The sequence below is a fragment of the Anabrus simplex genome, chromosome 4 (genome assembly GCF_040414725.1).
Source record: "Anabrus simplex isolate iqAnaSimp1 chromosome 4, ASM4041472v1, whole genome shotgun sequence".
Lineage (NCBI taxonomy): Eukaryota > Metazoa > Arthropoda > Insecta > Orthoptera > Tettigoniidae > Anabrus > Anabrus simplex.
This window is the reverse complement of record NC_090268.1, coordinates 229,320,666-229,343,684: the sequence shown is the minus strand read 5'-3', so window position 1 is coordinate 229,343,684 and position 23,019 is coordinate 229,320,666. Positions and strand designations below refer to the sequence as shown.

General features: G+C 41.7%; 1 protein-coding gene across 1 annotated transcript in view; it reads left to right on the top strand.

Moving 5' to 3' along the window:
* Megf8 (multiple EGF like domains 8) overlaps nt 1-23,019 on the top strand; it is a 461,373-nt gene that overhangs the window by 16,073 nt on the left and 422,281 nt on the right. Inside the window, exons 2-4 of the mRNA XM_067145403.2 lie at nt 13,697-13,860; nt 13,971-14,248; nt 15,858-16,042. Coding sequence (XP_067001504.2) covers nt 13,697-13,860; nt 13,971-14,248; nt 15,858-16,042 — 627 coding nt within the window. The remainder of the gene's footprint in view (nt 1-13,696; nt 13,861-13,970; nt 14,249-15,857; nt 16,043-23,019) is intronic.

Below are 23,019 nucleotides of genomic sequence, written 5' to 3'. Positions count from 1 at the left end.
AAGAAATGGAGAGTGATATTGAAATGGCAGAGGTGGAAATGACTGTTAAACAAATGAAAACAGGAAAAGCAGCAAGGATGGATGAAATATGTGTGGAAATAATGAAGGTAGCAGGAGGACCTATTGGTTATATAGGCTGTTGAGGTGTTTATGGAGGAAAAAGCAAGTATCTGATGATTGGTGTAAAGGTGTAATAATACCAGTATTTAACCCTGACAGTAACACGTCTATAAATATCGCTTTAGTTACACCACACGTTTCGAAGACGTGTCACGCAAAGCCTATTATTTAAAGTTACATTAAAGTTACCAGATGGAATGAACAAGGAATAGAGGTGGTGGAGGGGATAACTCACCCCTCCTTAAGAGGAATAGATGGCATTCATTCGCACAACACGTCAGAAAAACGTATGGTGTTACTGTCAGGGTTAAGAAAGGTAACAGGAAGGTATGTGACAATTATCGAGGAATTGCACTATTGTCACAAGTAGCCAAAATATTGGACAGAATAATTGAAAGAAGGATGGAAAGAAATTTAGAAGACCAGTATAGATTTTGACAGGGCAGGTCAACGATAGAGCCGATATTTACCATGAGATTACTGATGGAAAAACAGTGAGAATATGGAAGATATCTGGTGATGGTATTCCTTGATCTAGATAAGGCATATGATAGTGTCAGTAGAGAAAAGCCACGAACCTGCTACGAAGGCGTAGCAGGGGGAGAGGTGATACTCCCACGTGGCGCGTCCCAGGTGGCGGATAGGGGGGTCCTAACCGGCTTGCCGGCGGACTTGAGGGAAATAAAATACCTCTCGCGGACCAAACACACTACCCCCTGCGGGTGGGGGACGCACATGTAGAATACACCCGCGGTACCCCCTGCCTGTCGTATGAGTCGACTAAAAGGGGTGACCTAGGCGCGGACATGGATTGCGGTTTGGTATAACGTGTTGGACCTCCTGTGGATGGGAGGGGTCGAGTACATTCACAGGTAATCCCTGCCTGTCGTAGAAGGCGACTTAAAGGGTCATGTGGCCATGGTCCCCTCTTTATTTTATTATTATTTTTCCGAGGGTCAGATGTAGACCATTCTAAATTTTGATGTGCGTGCTGCCCGGAGATGGGCCTCTTACGTGTGCGATTACGCCCAAAAGCCCGCAACTGTCCACCCAGGACCATTGCGTGGTGGGAGCGCCATGTACCTTGGCAGTGGTATCCGCCTGACAACACAGGTCCCCGCACAGCCGAATGCCAGAAGGACATATTATTATTAATTATTTTTATTTTTTTCTCTATATTTAGTGCTCTGTAAACGCTATGGGGTACATGCTATTGCGGGTGACTGGAGGAAGGGAGTCTTAGTGCTCATTGCCTCAGTCATGCCGTATTAGGCATCGTTCAACATCGGACCCCGGGCAGTACCTGCTATGACCAGGTGGGTATTGCCTTGGCTGCTTGGTTCGGCTACAGAGACCCCTGATCGGAGTGGGTGGCATTCGGGGAGGATGCTATCGGGCATGGCTTCCAAACGAAGTCTGCTCTCTCAAGGTGGTACCCCACCTAAGTCTTTAACTTTTGCTTCCCTGAGAGGTTCAACTCCCTGGGAACATGCGCAGTGTGAAGGAATGGGATCCAGCTTCCCTAGGTTTCTGGTCGCTACCAGAACCGATGGGCATGATTTTAAGCTGGTGAAGTCTATCCTTTTTAGTCGGCACATCGAAGGCGTCTATGGCGAACTGGAGGAACTTAAGAAAATGCGCAACGGTAGTTTGCTTATGAAGACTCGTACAGCACTGCAAGCTGATCAGTTGCTTAAGTGCGAGCACTTTGGCGAAATCCCCATCAAAGTGGAGGAGCATAAGTCCTTGAACCTGGTTCGCGGAGTCATCTTTCACCGCAACCTTATTTTGAAGACTGACGACGAGTTGATGGAAGACATGAAGAACCGTGGCGTGACACACGTCCGGCGCATTACGCGCAAGGTCAACGGTGAAGACGTTGCCACTGGTGCCTTCATTGTCTCTTTCAAGTTGTCAGTGTTACCAGAGAAAGTCAAGGTAACAACTTATCGTTGCGATGTGAGGCCGTACATCCCGCCTCCTATGCGATGCTATCAATGCCAGCGATTCGGACATATGGTATCTCGCTGTTCGAATCAGGCTGTATGTGGTACATGTGGACGAGTAGCTCACGGCGCGGAGGAGTGCACAACTCCATACAAGTGCACTAACTGCTCTGGTTTTCATTCTCCTCGGGATCGGAATTGTCCGACATACCTGAGTGAGAAGAAGATCCAGGAGATCAAGACCCTGGATGGTCTTTCCTACCAGGAAGCGCGCCGTAAGTTTCATTCTACGAATACACCTGCCCGTACACTCGACTATAGCTTGATAGCTCAGAGTCTTCCAGGTTCGTCATTTACGACCAAGACACCTGTCCAGACCGCTGTGCCCAAGGCGACTGTTGCTGCTCCCAGCAACGTCGCAAATAGTCAAAGCTCGAAGGGGGGGACCACCCCACCTTCGACCAACCAGAAGTCTGTGCAGGCTGGCAGTTGCCAGCCGGCACAGCAAGGGGGGAAGACCAAGTCTCCCCCCCCTAGGAGATCGACGAAAGTCGTGCCCCAGCCGGCGGAGGCGGCATCGTCGACCAGGGCTGGGAAACCATCTCCCAGCCCGTCTAAACCTGAAAAAAAGGAGGGGAAGAAGAGCGCACGTTCTGAGCGCTCTCGGACTTCCCCTGCGAAGGAGAAGTCATGCCCCCCATCCGGGGGGTATGAGTCTGCGCCGGGAGGCACTCCTGCTCCCAAACCTGTGCGCTCTCCTCGTAGGGGACCCCCTCGCGCCCGAAAAGTGTCGAAGTTCTGGGCGGCACCCCTGCCATCTTTTGATGACGGGATGGATGTTGCATTGTCCTCTACATCTACGGATGTAGAATTAGATAGTGTTTAGGCTAACGAGCATTTTTTCGCTCATAACCTAACACTCCTTTTATAGTCCACACTATGGCACTGTTACAGTGGAATTGTAATGGTTATGACAGGCATCTTGCTGAGTTACGTCAGCTCATTAGTGAGTACGCAGCGAGTATAGTCTGTATTCAGGAGACCAACTTCAGACCTGGTCATCATACGGTCTTGAGAAATTTCAGACTATACTCGACAGAACGGTACTATGCTCACCGGGCGTCCGGTGGTGTTGGGATTTTTGTACGTTCTGATACCTACAGCGAAGAGGTTCCATTAAGAACTCCCCTCGAGGCTGTAGCTGTTCGCGTTCCGCTGCCTGTCATAACAACAGTGTGTAATGTTTATTTTCCACCAGGTCACGCTCTTAACATAACTGATGTCACTGATCTTATAGATCAGCTTCCACCTCCCTTCCTCTTGTTGGACGATTTTAACGCCCATCACCCTATCTGGGGCTCTGAGACGCCTTGCCCCAGGGGGAGAGAGCTGGAAGCATTAGTTACCGAGCTGGATTTATGTATTTTGAACACGGGGGAACCAACTCACTTTAGTGTACGTTACGGCACATATTCTCGCATAGACGTAAGTCTATGCAGCCGAACGTTGGTTCCACTGTTTCGGTGGCATACACACGATGATCTCTGTGACAGTGACCATTTTCCCATCATTCTAACTTTGATGAACCAAAAATCCGTCGAGGCTCCCCCTCGATGGATTTTGAAACATGCTGATTGGCCAAAGTACACATCATTAGCTGCCTTTAACGATGATATCAGGCAGACCGTCGGCGAGGAAATAACTTATATCACCCGAGTTATTCTTGCTGCTGCTGCGGAGTCCATTCCGTTCTATTCGGGGACTCCTCGCCGAAAGCTCGTTCCTTGGTGGAACGAAGAAATAGCAGCAGCTTTCAAAGAACGCCGTCGCGCTCACAAACGTTACCGTCGACAGCCTACTGCGGCCAACTTGATTACATTCAAGAAACTCCGCGCTAAGGCGCGAGTTCTTATTCGTCAAAGTAAGAAGGCTTCATGGGAGAGATATGTGTCGTCTATGACGTCACATACTCCATCATCTCAAGTGTGGACTAAGCTTCGACGTATTTCGGGTATCCATGGATCATCTTCTGTACCGGGAATTTCCATTGCAGGCAATATTGTAACTGAATCCCTCCTGATTGCTGACCATCTAGCCAGTCATTTCGCGGATGTATCTGGCTCCGGGAATTACCATCCTGATTTCCTCGCTCTGAAGCGAGAGGCAGAACGGCATCACCTTAGTTTTTCCTCTCAAGCTTCAGAGGACTACAACGTGCCCTTTACGGAGTGGGAACTCCGCAGGGCCCTAGCGCTTTGCAAGGACACGTCTCGTGGACTGGACAACATCCACAACCAGATGTTGAAACACCTTAGTGATGATAGTCTCCTATATCTCCTTCGTGTGTTCAACCGAATCTGGACAGAGGGTGATTTTCCATCTCAGTGGTGAGAGGGCATAGTTATCCCTGTCCTCAAGCCTGACAAAGATCCTAAGTATGCAGGAAGTTACAGACCGATTTGTCTTACAAATTGCCTGTGTAAGCTATTTGAGAGGATGGTAAATTGCAGACTCGTGTGGTGTCTGGAGAAACAAGGACTCTTGTCCGAGTACCAATGTGGATTTCGAGCCGCTCGATCCACCACAGACCACTTGGTACACCTGGAGAGCTCTATCCAGGATGCGTTTCTCCGCAAACAGCACTTGGTAGCTGTCTTCTTTGACTTGGAGAAGGCCTACAACACCACCTGGCGATATGGCATCCTTTCAGTCCTGCATCAATGGAGATTCCGAGGTAACTTGCCGGTATTTATTGCGAATTTTTTGTCCCTCCGTCTATTCCGTGTCCGAGTAGGGAGGACATATTCGCAATACCACGTTCAAGAAAATGGAGTCCCACAGGGATCGGTTCTTAGTGTCACTCTGTTCGCGATTGCCATAAACGGTATTGTCGCTGCTGCTGGTCCAGCCGTAATACCGTCCCTATATGTGGATGACTTTGCTCTGCACTATAGCTCGTGCAGTATGGCAGTCGCAGAGCGACAGTTACAGCAAGCTATTAGGAGGGTGGAGAAGTGGACCTTAGAACATGGCTTTCGGTTTTCTGCCGCAAAGACCTCCGTTGTCCACTTTTGTCGTCAACGTACTCTTCACCCTCATCCTGAGCTTTATCTAAGAAATGTCGTTCTTCCAGTTGTTGACACCTACCGATTTCTTGGGCTCCTTTTTGACAGTAAATTATCGTGGGAGCCACACGTGCGGGAGCTAAAAGTGCAATGCACCAAGAGGCTTAACCTCTTGAAGTTTCTTAGCAGCACTAATTGGGGAGCTGACCGCGTGGTGCTCCTGCGATTCTATCGGGCACACATTTTATCCCGGTTAGACTACGGCAGTGCAGCATATGGCTCCGCAAGACCAAGCGTTCTTGCGAAGCTGAACAGTATCCACCACAGCGGGGTTAGGTTGGCGACGGGAGCTTTTCGTACTAGCCCCATCGCTAGCCTGCTCGCTGAGTCTGGTGTGCCGCTTTTACACCTGAGGCACCAGCAAATGCTTCTTTTGTATGCTGCAAATTTGCGACAGATGCCACTTCATCCGAGCTATCCCTGCGTGTTCAACAATGGCAACCGTTTGTTGTACGCTGCTCATCCTCGTGCGACGCGGCCGGTTGGGATACGCTTGGATAGCAGTTATGAATTGTTTGACGTACCTTCGATTCCTTGCCTTGTCAGACAACCAAGTGGGGTACCTCCGTGGGTTGTACGACGACCTGAAATCATCCTGGATTTACACACTGGTCCGAAAGGAGACACGGACCCTTCGATTTATCGGAGGCTCTACCTGTCCGTTGTTGGCCGCTATCCAGGTTCAGTCGTCGTTTACACGGATGGTTCAAGGACAGATACGAAGGTGGGCTGTGCGTTCGTTGTCGGAAATGAACGGTTTCTTTTTGCTCTCCCGGAAACCTGTAGCGTGTACACAGCGGAGCTTTATGCTATCTGTGGAGCTCTGCGGTACGCACTGTACAATGAACGCCGACACTTTCTCGTGTGTACTGACTCCTTGAGCTCGCTGTTTCCCTCGGCACCCTCTGGTGCAGCGGATCCAGGACCTGCTGGCCGGGTGTTCGGATGCCGGCACCAGAATTACGTTTGTGTGGCTCCCCAGCCACGTGGGCATAGAGGGAAACGAGTTAGCAGATCAGTCTGCCAAGGAGGCAGTTACACTGCCCCCTTTGCCTTTCAAGGTTCCAGCAAGTGATATTCGCTCTCAGCTGAGACATCTGGTTATGTCTCATTGGGAGATGGAGTGGCAGGCCATCCCACTTCCCAATAAGCTGAGAGCGATAAAAGGAACAACGAAGGTATGGAGGACTTCCCTTCGGGCTTCGCGGAGGGAAGCCGTGGTATTATGTCGTTTTCGGATCGGCCACGGTATCTTGACGCACTCCCATCTACTGAAAGGAGAACCCCCTCCGGTGTGTACCTGCGGCAACCATCTTACCGTGGTACACATCCTTACGGAGTGTGTGGACCTGGTCGATCTGCGCCGTAGTCTTAACCTTCCGAGTACAATGTCCCTTATTTTGCGCGATGACGAGCAGTCAGCAGACCTCGTCATCCGCTTTATGAGGGATAGCGGTCTGTTTTATCGTGTGTGATGATGTCCTTTGTCCTAGTGTTGTTTATGTCAGTTGCGCTTTTATCTCATTGACTTCATTTTAGTTTGTGTTGCGCATTTTAATGTGTTATTTTAACCTCTAACGTAAATTATGTGTTAATATCTGTACTACCTGGCAATGCCTTATTACTTCGATTTCCTGTACTTCCTCTTCTTTTAAGAGAACATAAGGCATTGCGTAGTAGATCCACTGATTGTTTTAATCTCACCCTCATTTTTCTTCATCACCACTCTTTTTTAACTCTAGTCAGTGGATACGTTTTAAAATTTTAACTTCATGTCTCATGTCATTCATTTCGTTCCATTAGGGGCCGATGACCTTCGATGTTAGGCCCCTTAAAACAACAAGCATCATCATCATCATCAGTAGAGAAAAGGTGTGGGAAACCTAAGAAAGAAAAGGACGTGGAAGGCAATCAAGGGAACAAGTGGAAGCAATGTATAAGAATTGTTCCAGTTGTGTCCAGATTCCAGTGGGGAGAACAAATTGGTTTAGAAACCAAACTGGACTAAAACAGGGAAGTGTAGTCTCCACTTATGTTTATAATGGTTATGGATGAAATTCTTAAGGACAAGGGCAAGATGTGGAGGGGATGTGAAAATAATGTTGTTTGCAGAAGACATGGTGATCTGGGTAGTCAACAGTAAGTTACAGAAGTGCAAATCCAACCAGAGGCTTTAGATGACAATATTGAGAATTATGGTATGAAAATCAGTGTGGAGAGGAGCAAAACAGTGGTGATGACAAGAGGAGAAAGAGAAGGAAAAGTAATCGTTAGTATCAAGGGCAAAACCTTGAGGTTGTTGAACGCTTCAAATATTTGGGAAGTGATATAATGAAGGATGGAAGGTTGGATAAGGAGATCAGCAGAAGGGTACAAGTGGGAAATACATTCTACTAGAATCTAAGGAACCTGGTGTGGAACAAAGAATTTCCTTTGAAATGTAAAGAGTTAGTGTACAAGATGTACTATACTGCTATATTAATGTATGCATCAGAAACTTGGTCTTGACAGCAAGAGATGAGAGTAAAATTCAGACCATTAAGATGATGATGATGATGATAATAATAATAATAATAATAATAATGGTGTGTGGCCTCCGAGGCCTGGAACAGGTCTTCCAAGTTGATGTCTGATAGTTGACCTGTGTGTCTGTGAGAATGGGGCCCTGCCTGTGATGAATTCTAATGATGAAGACAGCACACACACCCAGATCCCGAATCATCGGAATTAGCCAATGAAGGTTAAAATCCCCAGCCTGGCCAATACTTGTATGTAACAAACATATGAATACTGGTACAATGAGAGATTTACGTTAGATTTCGGAACTTATGAGTGTTTGCTTGATAGGATTGGTAATAGAATGTTCCACTGCAAGGATTGAAGCATAAGTTCAAAACAGCAGCTTCACATTGCACTCCACGGGTTGGTAGTAATACACAGTATCATTGTGTTTCCCTAGTGCAGTTCTGCTCGGAGACTCTAGGTATCCTTTAAAATCTTGGCTTAAACCACCAGTAAACCAAGATGGTGGTGCTGACTATTGTTTTAAGAGTAAGTACAACTAGGCAACCATTCTCTATATAACACTAATCAAGTAGAAAAAAGAAGGGATCGGACAATTAGAAAAATGAAGGTATCGGCCAAAGAAAGAACCGGGCCATGAAGGGCGTGAAAATGAAAGACTGTCTAGGTCTCTCAACCTAATATCGTCAGGGTCGGAAAAGAACAAAGAGTTGAACAAGGGAGGTCGGATAGCATAGATTAAAGCGAGGAGCCTGGCACAAGTAAGTGGAAACAGTGCCAGGACTCAGCTCAGTGCCCCGTGGTCATCAACCCACTCTCCCAAATTGAGAGTCCCTGGGGCCCCTTTTAGTTGCCTCTTACAACAGGCAGGGGATACCGTGGGTGTTGTTCTACCGTCCCCATCAACAGGGGTAGTAAACCAGGGTTTTGCTAGTCCGTCACAACAGAGATTTTTAAGACCACATAAAATAGAAAAGTAAAAAGGAGGAGGGTTATAGTGTGCAAAAGGCTGCGAATAGTTGACGCTTTATCTCAATCACTTTCTGCAAAGTAACTTTCTTCTCTCACATTATTTTAAGTTCTTTTATCCATTCTCATATGTACCAAAGTCACAACGAAAATATCAAGTGGGCTCATCAAACATATGAATTAATAGCTGGTTGTAGTCAAGTAATAACCTACTACTAGAAACAAACACAAACCAAGAACATATGCAACATACCGATTCTAACCTCCATTTGTATCAGCTGACTAATGAACTAATATTATGAGTGAAGATATTTTATTAGTCATGTGTAAATCTTTATGAAACAGAATTTGGTTAACTAATAATTATTTTATGAGTTCTAATATTATTAGGTAATATTATTAGTTAGTTTTATGAAACGGTGCCCTGAAGGCATTTATTAGTGTAATTATCAACATGGGGATGAACAGTAAGGCAGAAATGCAGGTGAAGACTGGTTGGATAAGCAGGTGTTCTACAAAGATGTGATCTCTAGAGACAGATTTCTACAGATATTCTGGAATCTCCATCTTTCTTTCCCTGATGCTGATGAGACAGGCCCATAATCTAGAGGTTCGAAGGTCAGATATAGTGTCGTACCTGGACATGAAATTCAGGGAACATTTCATTCCAGGAAGGAATCTGCTAGTGTTGATGAAAGTGCTATAGGCTTCAAGGGTCGTGTCGTGTTCAAGTGTTACAATAAGCAGAAACCAATAAAGTGGAGACTCCGTATTTTTGTACTGTCAAGCTCTAATACTGGATACGTATGTGCAATTGAACCATTTTATGGTTCAATAACCACACAATCACTTGTTAGGTAAATTTACCCATCATTTGCAGGATAGTTATTTGTTTGGTTACAAAAGTTTTGCAAGCCACCAACGAAACTGGATTTCATGTCTTTATGGACCGGATTTATACTGGTTACAACCTTGCAGCTGAGCTACTGAAACTAAAGGTCCATATTACAGGCACTGTAATGGTAAATAGGAGAGGTCTGCCATTACAAGCGAGAAAAGCCGCAACAAAGAGAATAAAACAACATGACATTATTGCACTGCGAACAGATAACACTTCCGTTTGGAAGGACAAGCGGATTATTGCTATGTTGTCCACTTTCGTTGACAATTCCACTCAGCCTGTGCAAAGAATAAGACGTCAAGGTATTGAAGAACTTGTAGAGAAACCTACTGCCATATGTGCTTATAATCAATACTGGGGGGGGGGGGGGGGGGGCATTGATCTTTCTGACCACTATGTTAGCTCATACCCATTCACATGTAAGTCAGTGAAGTGGTGGAGAAAAATGTTCTTCTGGCTTATGGAGATCACAGTTGTGAATGCCTTCCTACTCTTCAAAGAAGGTAACAATGGAATGACCCATCTGAAATTCAGGAAAAACTTGGTAAGACAACTTGTAGGAAATGTGCAGAATACACAGAACAGGAAAAGGGGAAGACCTTCCTCAAGGAAGTGAAAAACATTACTTTGCGTCATGTAGGCCTAAATACCATATATTCATTAATTTTGTAGTTACGGTACTTCCTGTACAGTACACAAAACTTTTAGTGATACCTGGACTCCCTAGTGCTGAATCGGTAGACCTCGGTTATCGTTTTCGAGGTTCGTATTGGCAACCTTTGAAACACGAACTATGAATCGATTATGCATCGCCGTGAGACATCTGGCGTAAACTTTACGTACTAGTACTGTTGTTGTTTACACAGCAAAGCCAAAGTATATAATTCGTGCTAGGAACAAGATTTGCATCGAGAAATGTTATATAATGTGTGTGTGACCAGTTGTTGGCTTAAGATTTTAAAAGGTTTAGAAAATACATATCGATCGATCATACTATCGATTCAATTCAGATTTCATTTTCATTCAGTTGCCAGTATTACCGGAACCGGGAGAGCCCCCTCCTTACTCCTCAGCCCCGTAAAACCTGGTATCACTAAAAGTTTCACGTACTGTATATATTGTTACGACCAGTGCTTAGTACTAAGTTTTAAAATATGAAGAATGCTGACAGAAATAAATACGAGTTGGGAAAAATCAGGATTTACAAATAATTCGAGTGGAAATGGTTAAAGGAGTGGACCGTGCAGAATGTGGTATTTTATTAAATGATCTTAACCTGATTTTATGTGAGGGAGCAGTTTTGACGACCAAATTGGGATGTCAATGTTTGCTTTGTCCCAAGTATCATGAAGGTGAATGTTTTCCCTAGTATTGAGTTAACTTATGTTGTTTTTAACATACCGTATATCAAAGAGACATAAATCAATTTTTTTAAAATTGTCAATATTTTAGGCCTATGCTTAATGAAGAGATCTCGACAGTGGCACCAGTCCTTTTAGAAGAATATTATATACGTAAGAAGAATGCCCCCATAATAACAGTCCATAAGTTGTATAAGTCTTTGCTGGCAGGACCTAGTGTTTACAGTGCACTATGTCTTTTGGTATGGCCTAGAGCAATTTTTTTACTTTCATTGATCTGTCTCTGTCGTATCCTTGGCTTTGACAATATGAAAGTGACTGAGGTATGAGCGATGCTAGTAATGCCATTCCTTCTGCAGCCAGTCCCTGCTATGAATGGTGTGAAAATGTTGCTCATAGGGTCGGTTGGTGCATGCATTTCAGTGGGCTTGGTAGGCTGATATGTAATAGCAACTTCTGGCTCTGTGAGAAAGCAACAGGAAACTACTTCACTCCTCATTTCCCTAGTACGCCTCTTCAGTGATGCCTAGGCCATCGTATGACAGCTGATGGCAGAGCTGTTGAGGATCCAACCAGCCTTAGGGCTGAAGACTGAACATACATACATAAGTAATGTATGACTGGTAGAGGCCAAAATATGCCATCTTTGCGTAGTCACTGCTAACTAAATCCCTCAATTTCCATATCAAATAGTTCACTTGTTACTCTTTTTTTCTGTTCTTTTTTCTTTTTACAAATATGATCAATATGTGTTTCCCAATTCAATTTGGCATTAATATGAAAACCTAAAAGTTTGACTGACTGACTTTCAATATCTTTGGACAAGTCTAGTGTGAAAAATTGAGTTTTATCCTGTTTGCGCAACAGCCTATTGGATGAAACCAATACATTGCAGTTGCAAGAGCTTCCTGCAACATCTGATGCAAACCTCAGATGCTCTGGTGTTTTGTAATTAACGTTGTATTGTCCGCATAGGATATAAGAGCTGTGACATTTTGCGATAAATCATTGATTGATACAGATGTTGATTCCCATAGGGAACCTGAAATATTTGTTCCGATTGAGTAAATTTATAATACCAATATAGTTGGCCCGTTATTGGACATTATAAATTTTCCAGCTAACTCAATCCTGGTTGCCAGCGTTTTGCCCCAGTGTGTTAAATTGGGCTCATCAGTTGCTAAATAGCACGCCTACCAAGACGCATGGCTAGTGCATACCGTGGAGGCCACTGCGTAGGCTACTTGGAGCCACCGTCAGTGCCAATGCATCATGTGAGACTTTGTCTCATTACCAAAAATTGATGCCTGCCTGGCCATCAGGTGATACAGATGTTGATTCCCATAGGGAACCTGAAATATTTGTTTCGAATTAGTAAATTTATAATACCAATGTAGTTGGTCCATTATTGAACATTATAAATTTTCCAGCTAACTCATTCCTGGTTGCCAGCGTTTTGCCCCAGTGTGCTAAGTTGCTTAATTGTTAAAAAGTGGGGGCCATTTTATACCAAATCTTTATTATCTGAAAGAGGCAATCAGAGGATGGTTACCTAGTTGTACTTACTCTTGAAACAATAATCACCACCTCTTTATTAAGAGGTTTTTCTCTATTTTCTTGGTAACAAAATACTTTGAAATATGCATGTTATAGAAATGTTCCATGTTTATTTGGAAACGTATGAGAGTGAAATTATGAGTTAGTAGAATGAAACGATATACTGGTATAAAGATATTTGGGTATGCTTTCTATGCTGGATGGGTTCATAATATGCAGTGCAAATTTTAACATTTTTCTACTTAGCCTATGCTGAAATGCACATACTTTCATATAGGGAAAAAAGCAACAACATGATTGTCGCTTACAAAGTTTTGAAAAATAAAATAAAAAGGAAGCAGTAAGTGCCATTGTGGTGATCATAAACAATTTCATAGACAGCTCAGAATTTATAGCAGAAGAAATGGCATACTCTGTAGTTCCAATTCTAGTCTTTTCATCATTTTGCATTCCTGACTGAAGAAGGAAGAGGGATTCTTCATAAACGGTACACAGAATCAGAGGAAGAAATTTCCTTGACATATCAAAGTAAATCACAAGCAAAACCCATGAAATTAGTTATGAGGGGCCTGGCAATAACTGAGAGTACATACAGTACCTTGGAAAAGTAGGTCTATTTATTATAAACACACCTACACCAAAGCCAGTAAAGATTATTATAAGGAAAATTTGTTTTGCTATTTTTTAAAATCATTTTGCTCTTTTCTATACAATTTATAATAGAGAGAAATAGTTTTTTTAAAATATTCTATAGTGCCGGGCTGAGTGGTTCAGATTGTTGAGGCGCTGGCCTTCTGGCCCCAATTTAGCAGGTTCGATCCTGGCCAGTCCGGTGGTATTTGAAGGTGCTCAAATATGCCAGCCTTGTGTCAGTAGATTTACTGGCATGTAAAAGAACTCCTGTGGGCCAAAATTCCGGTACCCTAGCATCTCTGAAAACCGTAAAAGTAGTTAGTGGGATGTAAAGCCAATATTATTATTATTATTATTATTATTATTATTATTATTATTATCATCATTATTATTATTATTATTCTGTTGTCTCTTCCTGATCTGGTATTATACAAATGTGTCACCTTACATTTGAACCTTTTGACTTAAACGATTCTACATTAATACTTCCAATTTGATCTTTTAGGTAAAAGCACAATCACAAGAGAGAAAATTCATAATAATTTGTTTCTTTAATTTCAGCCAACAATAGTCGTCAGTTTATTACTTTAACATTCCGAGCCATGGGCACAGAGTGCTCATACGACTACGTATTCGTATATGATGGAGATTCGTTCACATCTCCTCTACTCGGCAGTTTTAGCGGAAAGACTGCACCTCAGCAGGTCACTGCGGCTTCGGGTGCTGTAAGTATTCTGTTTTGCTACAGTTGGATGCTATAATTGTTCTAACTTATCTTATGATTTGGTGATATTAATATTTTTTTACTGCAGTTTTTACATTTTTTTGTTACCAGATGTTGATCTTGCTGTATAGTGACACAAATTATGTCCTGGATGGTTTTCAAGCTGAATTCGTAGTGACGAGTTGTCCCAATAATTGCTCATCGCATGGCACGTGTGCGGACCATATTTGTGTTTGTGATGAAGGATGGGGAGGTAAAGACTGCAGCCGAGAACTTTGTCCAGAACATTGTGGGAATGGAACGTGTACTGCAGGGAATAAGTGTGTCTGTGATCCGGGATATTCTGGTCAGGCCTGCAGTCTGCATCGAGGTGACACTGTAGGGAACAGGTACACTGTACTTTTTGAACAGAAGTAATTTTCTTTATGGATATTTTTTATACATTTGTAAACGTCTAGCAGCTTGGGTTACTGATTTCTGTGATTTGTCTGTCTGGTGGGGCTACCTCCCTACCACAAAAGGACCCAAGCTATCGCTTACAATTTATGATCGGCTGCCATTAAGTATAGTATGTATTTTCATAAAATTGCAATAATCATGCTGTCAAACACACATGTATTAAGATTTGTTTATGACTAGTTAACAATATACAGTAGAGTCTCGCTCGTCCGACCTTCGCTTATCTGACATTCCGTGTTATCCGACACGGTTAGACTTAATTTCAACTTTTGGTGGAGACTAAATTCAGGCACACCCGCTGTGGAGGGTGCGACCATGGGACAAGCACTGGCCTGAACGCTGGCGGTAGGACTGGGTTTTTCTCAAGGACAGGTGCAGTGAGTCTTCAGTCATTGTAGTATTGGTTGGGTGCGGATGTTATAGTTTTCATATCCTCTGTGAGTATAGCGAGTAAATGGAAGAAAGTGACCGTTTCTATGGAACACAAATTGAGTGCATTAAAGAGACTGGACAAAGGGGAAATTCTTCAAAATGTGGCTTCAGATTATGGTGTTGGACGTGTTACAGTGGGAGACTGGAAAAAACAGAGGGAAGAAATTGAAAAGTTGTGCTCTATCAGAGCAGAGAAAAACAATGAAAAAATGTCAGTACGAAAAAGTAAGTGAAGCACTTTTCTTTGGTATCTCAACACTGGGAAAAGGGCCTGCCAATATCTGGCACCATTCTGCAGGAAGCGGCTGTGTATTCCCAGAAGGAGTTTAATGAAGGGGGCCCTATTTTTCCTGCCAGTGCTGGGTGGCGTGATCGGTGGCAAAAACGGTACGGTATTAGGTAGCTTAATATCTGTGGAGAAAAGTTTCTTTTCGTAAGACATCTGGAATGTTTTCGTTTAATACTGCATGTACTGTACAATTGAATTGGTAATTCAATAAGTAGAGCACCGTAAAACATGTAATTATTTTAGCCTTCCTGTTTGTTTCAGTTCATTTTCAAAGTTATTCTGTATTATCCGACATTTTCGGTGATCCGACGTACTCCAGGTCCCGTTTACGTCGGATAATCGAGACTCTACTGTATGTGGTTACAAGTAGATAATATGAGTTTATTATCATAATTTAGAACAATTTCTGTTGCGTACTTTAATTGAAACTCTAAGAAAGGCATTTTAAACGTGAAGCTTCTGAGGTATGTAGAGTTACTTAGTTCTTTTTTCTGGATTGAGTTGTGTTATTGTTTTCTGTACATTCTGTTCAATTAGCACCTGGGAGACTGATTATCTCGGACCGAGTAGGAGTATTTGTCGCCTTGACAAAGAATACTGTAATGCGTTTGAAACATCAGCAAACTGCATTGAATATACAGAAAAGAACACGGTTCAACCCGGAAGAAGAACTAAATAGGGCTAACTCTAAAAAAGGTGTTGTTCCATTAAGCTGTGTTTGAATTTGATTCTTTCTCTGAAATTTTTGATCATTTGAAGTTAATCCATAGCCTACATTTTGATATGAATATTGACAAAGAGGTTGCGACTTGTTCCAGATGGCATTGGTTGTCCCACTCAGAGACTGGGCTAACACCTCGTGCAGCCCATTCAGCGGTGTACCTGAACGAGCTAGATTCTCTGTTTGTGTTTGGGGGCTATGATCTGAACCATGTACTAGGAGATCTTGTGGTGTATCGCTTCAATACCAGTCATTGGGAAGATGAACAAGGCAATGTTCTTGGTATGTTTTCTTTTTCTGAGCTTGTTATTAATGCCTTACATTTTCAAATGTCTATTTGTAAGTTAATAATCTTCGACTTTATTGGTTGGTTTCTAGTGTTTTATTTGTAAGTTCTTGTTTAGAATTGTATTTCTTTTGTTTATTTTTTTTTACAGTCTTTGTTATCATGGAATAATCTATTCGGGAAAGCATATTCTTAATATTTATCTTCACCATCATCATCTGGAGCAGCTTCCAGTCACAAGCTGGGTCTGCTTGGAACATAAGCCTCTCCAGCATTTTCTGTCCATCCACCACTTCTCTTCTCTCACTGTCGTCCAGTTCCCTCTTGCCTTTCAGCCATCTGTCCCTCGGTCTTCCTCTGGGTCTCCTTCCCTTCAACTCCATTTCTAACATCTTTCCTGGTATCCTCTCTTCTCCCATTCTCTTAACATGTCCATACCTTTTCCTGAACTCTCTCATTTCTTACTCTGTCCATTCTTTTTAAAGCTACTCGACACCTTTGAAACTTCATTTCCACTGCTTGTATTCTACTTTTATCCCTCTCCTTCACCACCCATGTTTCTGATTCATATGTCAAAATTGGCACAAGATAGGTCTTGTAGATAATTCCTTTATATCTCTGTGATATATCCCTGTTCCATATCAATTTTCCCACACTTTTAAAGAATCCATTTGCACACCTTCCTCTTTCATTGATTTCCGTCCTGTTTCTATTTTCTTCAATTAAACTTCCCAGGTATTTAAAGCTTTCAACTCTTTTCACCTTCTCCCCTTCTAATTTCATGCAATTATACTCTCGGTTCTTGTTTCGTGCCATTACCAGCACTTCACTCTTTTGTGCTGAGAACTTCATTCCATAAGATGACACAACTTCCTCCTATATATTTATTTAGCTGTTCCTGCACTTCACTCTCTCTGTTTCCCCATATTAGTAGATCTGCAAACAACACTGCTTTCATTCTTCTCTCCCCAATAGTCTGTGCTACCTTCTGTATTATATCATCCATCACCACTATAAATAGTAGAAATGAGAGCGGTTAGACATCGTGCTGTAAGTATTCTGTTTTGCTACAGTTGGATGCTATAATTGTTCTAACTTATCTTATGATTTGGTGATATTAATATTTTTTTACTGCAGTTTTTACATTTTTTTGTTACCAGATGTTGATCTTGCTGTATAGTGACACAAATTATGTCCTGGATGGTTTTCAAGCTGAATTCGTAGTGACGTGTTGTCACAATAATTGCTCATCGCATGGCACGTGTATTGTATGCTTTACACCATTTGTTAACTTAAACCATCCAGTTCTTTTGGTTCCGGCTTCAACACAGCTTTCGCTTCCATCATACATATTTTTCACCCTTGTCACTATCTGCTCATTTACTGCTTTTACTCTCGTAGCTTCCCAGATCTTGTTTCTATGGACACTATCTTATGCCTTCTCTATGTCCATAAAGGCCATCACTAGTGGCATGATTTTTTCGCATTAACGATAAATGCGACAAAAAATATTTTGAAGCGATTTTGCGATATCTTTACGAATCATATGTTCCTGGTTAAGAAAATATGGATATTATGTTCGCAAATTAAAGCGATAAGGCCATTTTAAAGTGAAATTCAATTCTTTTGCGATAAGCGCGATATTGCAGCGAAATCTGTAGTTGACATTGACATTTGATTTGACATTTTGTTCCAAGATTATGTATGAAAAGAAAAGGAAGAGCGAAAAAAGATTCATCAACAGGAAAGAAATATGTTATCATTAATGTTCTGGAAATTCTCTTTAAGACATGGCATCAAAGAAAAGGGGCTGGCTCCAGGTTTCTTGCCAAACGAAATGTTTGGTATGTTGTTCTTGAGGTGGCTGGTAATCCCATCCCAGCCTGTCTTCTCACGGCATTGTGCAATCCTGGAATCCCTAATGACGTCTACAAGCAGTGCAATTGACTGGTGTATTTTGGATTCGTGGTCAGGTAAAATTAAGAAAGTGATCACAGACAGTAGTGAAGATGGGTCGCTCGACAAGTGTTATGGTGCACAGCAGAGCTAAACAGTTTGTGAGTGAAGGTTTATATGTTTTGGAAAGCACTATTTTAATGTGTAAATTTTGTAATGTTCGTATTGAGTGAGAGAAAGAATATACTGTCTCAAAACATTGTTTCAAAAATAAGGAACATTCAGAACGTAAATTTAGCACTCCAACAGTGAAACAGCAGGCAACAGTAGAACTCTCATTAGATATGCAAAAGAAAGCTAAGAGTGAAAAAATAGAATTTATTCACGAAACCCTGCAGTCCGGAAATGGCTTCAAAAGTATGTAGCAGGTATGTACAGTCTATCAATTAAACCTCCACAATCAACGATCAGTGATAGTAATTAAACCTTTGATGATTAATTTTAGAATTTAATTAGAGCGATACGGCAATATCTATTTCGCGAAATAACACAAAAATTAGTATCCTTCTCGCAAAATCGTTCAAAAATTAATGCGAAAAAATCATGCCTCTAGCCATCACCAAATCTTCCGCATACTCATAGTGCTGTTCTTGTAGCTGCCTCACTGTGAATATAAAGTCAATAGTTGACCTTCCTTGTCTAAAACCGTACTGTTCTTCTCTGAATTCTTTTTCCACTGCCTTTGTTATTCGCTTTTCCGGTACTTGTTCCATATATCCTGGCACAGTGACACATCAGGTTTATACCATGGTAGTTCTGATATTTTCTTCTGTCTCTTTTCGTTAAGATGGGTACTATTACACCCTTCTTCCAATCTTCTGGTGTTTCTTTCTCATTCCACACTACAGTAACATCTCTATGCATCGTTTTTCAAGGGGGAGGGGGAAAATTACAATGGATGCGGAGAAATGATAAATGCGGGTGACAAAAAATAGGGGAAAAGCAAAATAATAAAATATGGGTACTCTGTTTGGTAATTTTTCATCACGTAAATATGCTTCCACGTAAATATAATGAAAATAATAATTTATTCAATTGAATCGTGCAGTCGAGTAAGGAACTAAGTCAAAATCGGCTATTTTCATTTTATTGCCTCATTTACCTCACATAACCAAGCCCTATTGTTCGGTAAAGGAAAGAAATAAGTCAGCCTTCTCCTTGTGGGAGAAACAGTGGATGGACATCAGGCATATTGTGAAGAAACGCACTAAGTTGATGACTTAGTGCATTTCTTCACCACTTGCTATTCATGACTTAGTTCCATTCTTTGCCGCACGTTGCATGCGATGTAGGTATAACAGGGGATATTTCAATTTACGGCGTTGGTACAACACAAAGGACAACATACTGGAGGGAAACAGAAATCGTACGGTACATGGTGGGTTATAGTGTACAGTATTTCAGTTTGTATCTCGGTGGATGACAAAGTGATCTTTGTATTACGTTTGAGAATATGACTCCGAAAAGGAAGGCACAGCCTGAGGGCCATAAACATAGTGTTCTGAAACACGCAAGACTCAGAGGACTGGCATATGTGAATAAACGTGGGAGAGTTGTGGAAGGCAAAGGAACCGGTTCTGACTGCAGGTAAGTAAGGAGCTTGAGAAGTATTACTAGGGATTGTTTAGTAAATAATATTCTAACATGCAACCGAACTTTCTACTCTTTAGATAACAATACGTATGGTACAGATTTATACTTAGTATTAATAATATGTTATTCTTCTAGATGCAGAAAGAAGTGCTTTGAGATTATAAACGAAGAGGCTCGCATATCTATTCTTTCCAAGTTTCTTCAACTTCCTAGTAAGGATGCACAAGATTTACACTTGCAGCGCCTCATCGAGAAGAATGAAATTAAGACCAGAAGACCAAGGAATGAAAATTCAAAGCAGCGAGCAGCAAGTTTCACTTACTTTGTTATGGATGGCAACAATAGAAAGAAGGTATGTCGTTCAGCTTTTATGAGCATGCATGCCGTCACTCAGAAAAGAGTATTCCGTATCACAATGCTTCTTCTTCATGGAGAAATTCCCAGGGACAAGAGAGGAACCAATCCAAATACCAGAAAGATACCGGAAGATGTCACTAAACTGATATCCGATCATATTCAATCATTTCCTCTGAAACGGACTCATTACGGAGGGAAAGAAGTGCATTACTTAGATGCCCGCTTAACTATTAAAGAAATGCACAACATGTTTGTCACAAAATAACCGGAGTGTGGAGTCAAGTACAGCTTCTACAGGACTTATTTTGTTGAGAATTACAACTACCGATTCGGACGACCACAGATCGATGTCTGCAGCAAGTGTGAGGAGTTCACAGCTAAACTTAGGAGTCCACATATTTGTGATTCAGCAAAGCGTGCAGCTCAGGCTGATGTTCATAAAAGAAGAAGCAGGAAATTCTACAGGTCTTTGAAAGAAGTTGCAACACTATGCAGAACAAATGACAAAGTGACAGGCCTTGCCTTTGACTTTATGCAAAATCTGCCCCTGCCACACATACCGGTGCAAGAAGTGTTTTACATGAGACAGTTGTGGGTGAATGTGTTTTGTATTCATGATCTTGCAACGGACAAGTGTGTTGTGTATATGTATCATGAAGGCCAAGGAAAGAAGGGTGCGAATGAAGTTGCTTCTTTCCTGAAAGATTATATAGACGAATTTGTGTCAGAAAATGTTGACCAGTTACACGTTTTCTCTGATGGTTCTCCAGGCCAAAATAAGAACCATACGGTCATAAGACTAATGCTAGGCCTGGCAGCTTCAAATCGATTTAAGGAGATTAGACAGTACTTTCCCGAGAGGGGTCATTCATTCCTACCATGCGACAGGGACTTTGGGGTATTTAAGAAAAACATTAAAAAAGTAGACAGAGTTTATACTATCGGAAGAGTATATGGCAATTATTGTAAACAGCAAAGTAAATGTTACAGTTAAGTTAGTAGACTCAAGTGCAGTATTTAATTTTGACAAGTGGTGGCCTGAGTTTTTAAAAAAAGTGACTGTATCAGCTGAAACATCGACAAAGAATACTCCTCGTGCTGGAAAGATTGCATTTTCTCCTTCTTCGTTTAAAAAATACAGATATAGGGCAGAGAAACCAGGAGTTATTGTAGCACTTCCCTTCATAAACAGCATTGTGAAACATACGTTTCATCTTGGGAAAGGTAACTTTTGCACATTTTCCTTGCAACCAATGGCAGCATATCCAGAGGGTGGGTTTCCAATAAAAGCTGAGAAGATAAAGGACTTGCGTAAGCTGTTGAAATATGTTGCGAATGAGGATGCTTTGGCATTTTATTTGGACATTATTTCGCAGCCAATGAATTCCCCTTAGGTTAGTAGTCTCGGTTGTAATACTGTAGTTATTTGGCGCTTCAAGGTCATTTGTATTTGTTTTCCCTGTTTTTTCTGTTGGATAAACTGTAAACAGTGCTTATGTATTGCATTATGCTATGTTTAATATATAACAAAGGTTGGTGTAGTTTGTATGAGAGATTTATTCCCAAACTCCAAATTTTTTTCGGTATTATTGGAGAAAGGAACTAAGTCAAAAAAGTTCAAACGGTCATAAAATTTATAAATTTTTCTTGAACATTTTCCTGTTACCTCCGTTACATATCTATCACTGATCTAAATATTATATAAAATAATGGGAACTATTCATTGAAGCGTGTCGATGAAAATCAGTTTTTTTGCTCTCCTGAAAAGTAGCAAAATCTTAGTTCCTTACTCGACTGCACGATTCAATTAGTTTTTAAGTCCATGTTACATCCAATGATTCTACACATTTATATACACACTTTCTGCACACCATTTACGGTACCAGGACCAACTCCATCTGGTCCATCACTCTTTGCAAGTCCTCCATCCACAACTTGTTATCCAAGTTGCCTCGTCTGAAGTCGATTAGCACACTCTCATATGTCCGTTTTAGTACGATGGTCTGTAGGTAGGCCTGTTGCTGTTTGTTCACTTCCAATTTGTCCATGTGCGTCTTGAACAAGTTGGTGACTAGCTCGTCCCATCATCACCTTGGCTCCATTATACATAAGTGAAAGTTCGTTGGCTAGCATCTCGTACTTTCTTCCTTTAGTTGTTTCAGTCTGTTTCAGGATATTTTTGTTTGTGATTGTAACTTCAATTAATAGGATTTCATTCTTTACAAGGTCATGTATCATCAGATCCGGTTTGTTGTGTTCAATGCGAAGCTCAGTCTGTATGATGACTTTATTCTAATCCGCTGATTGGATATGATATTTTCTGCTTTATAGGTCTTTATCTTCTTAGAATTATTCAACCCATACTTTTTGGTGAACATGAAATGCAAGCATCTGACAACGTCATTGTGGCGTTTCTTGTAGTCCAAATTAAGCATTTGTCCACATTGTGTTGTCAGATGGTCTGCTGTCTTATTGCCCTGGTTGTAGTGTGGGCACCTCTGGAATATACTCCCATGACTAAAAATGATGTTTCTGTCTTGTATCTTACAGAACATTCCTTCTTCCTGCGGAGATATATTCCCCTCATTAGCCATAACGATGACTGTTTTACGTCTACAAATTTCTCCTGTTGTTCACAGAACAATGTGGAATGCATTGACTTAGCCATGATTCGATCCATTTGCATCTGTTTTTGTTTCTGCTTAACTACTTTTACCGTTACATCATTTCCTTCCTCAATTAGGTACTTCCGTTTCAGATGTTCTTCAATCAGTCCAAGATGGGTTGCATTTCTTCTTTCACTTTCTGTGATAAACTTCGTTCTTGTGTTTGTTGACAAATATTTACATAGTTCAAGTAAAATCAATTCAGCCTTCTCAGAAACATTTTGTAGTCCTCTTCCTAACTCGTGTCTTTTCAGGTACAGTCATTCCATATTACCTGCTGTTCCGACGATATTATGCGCTCTCAAGATTCCTCTCACCTTCAGATCAATGTTGTTAAATTCTTCGTGCTCATACGGGATCAGGCCAATATAATAGTTAATGGTTGACATCACATACTCATT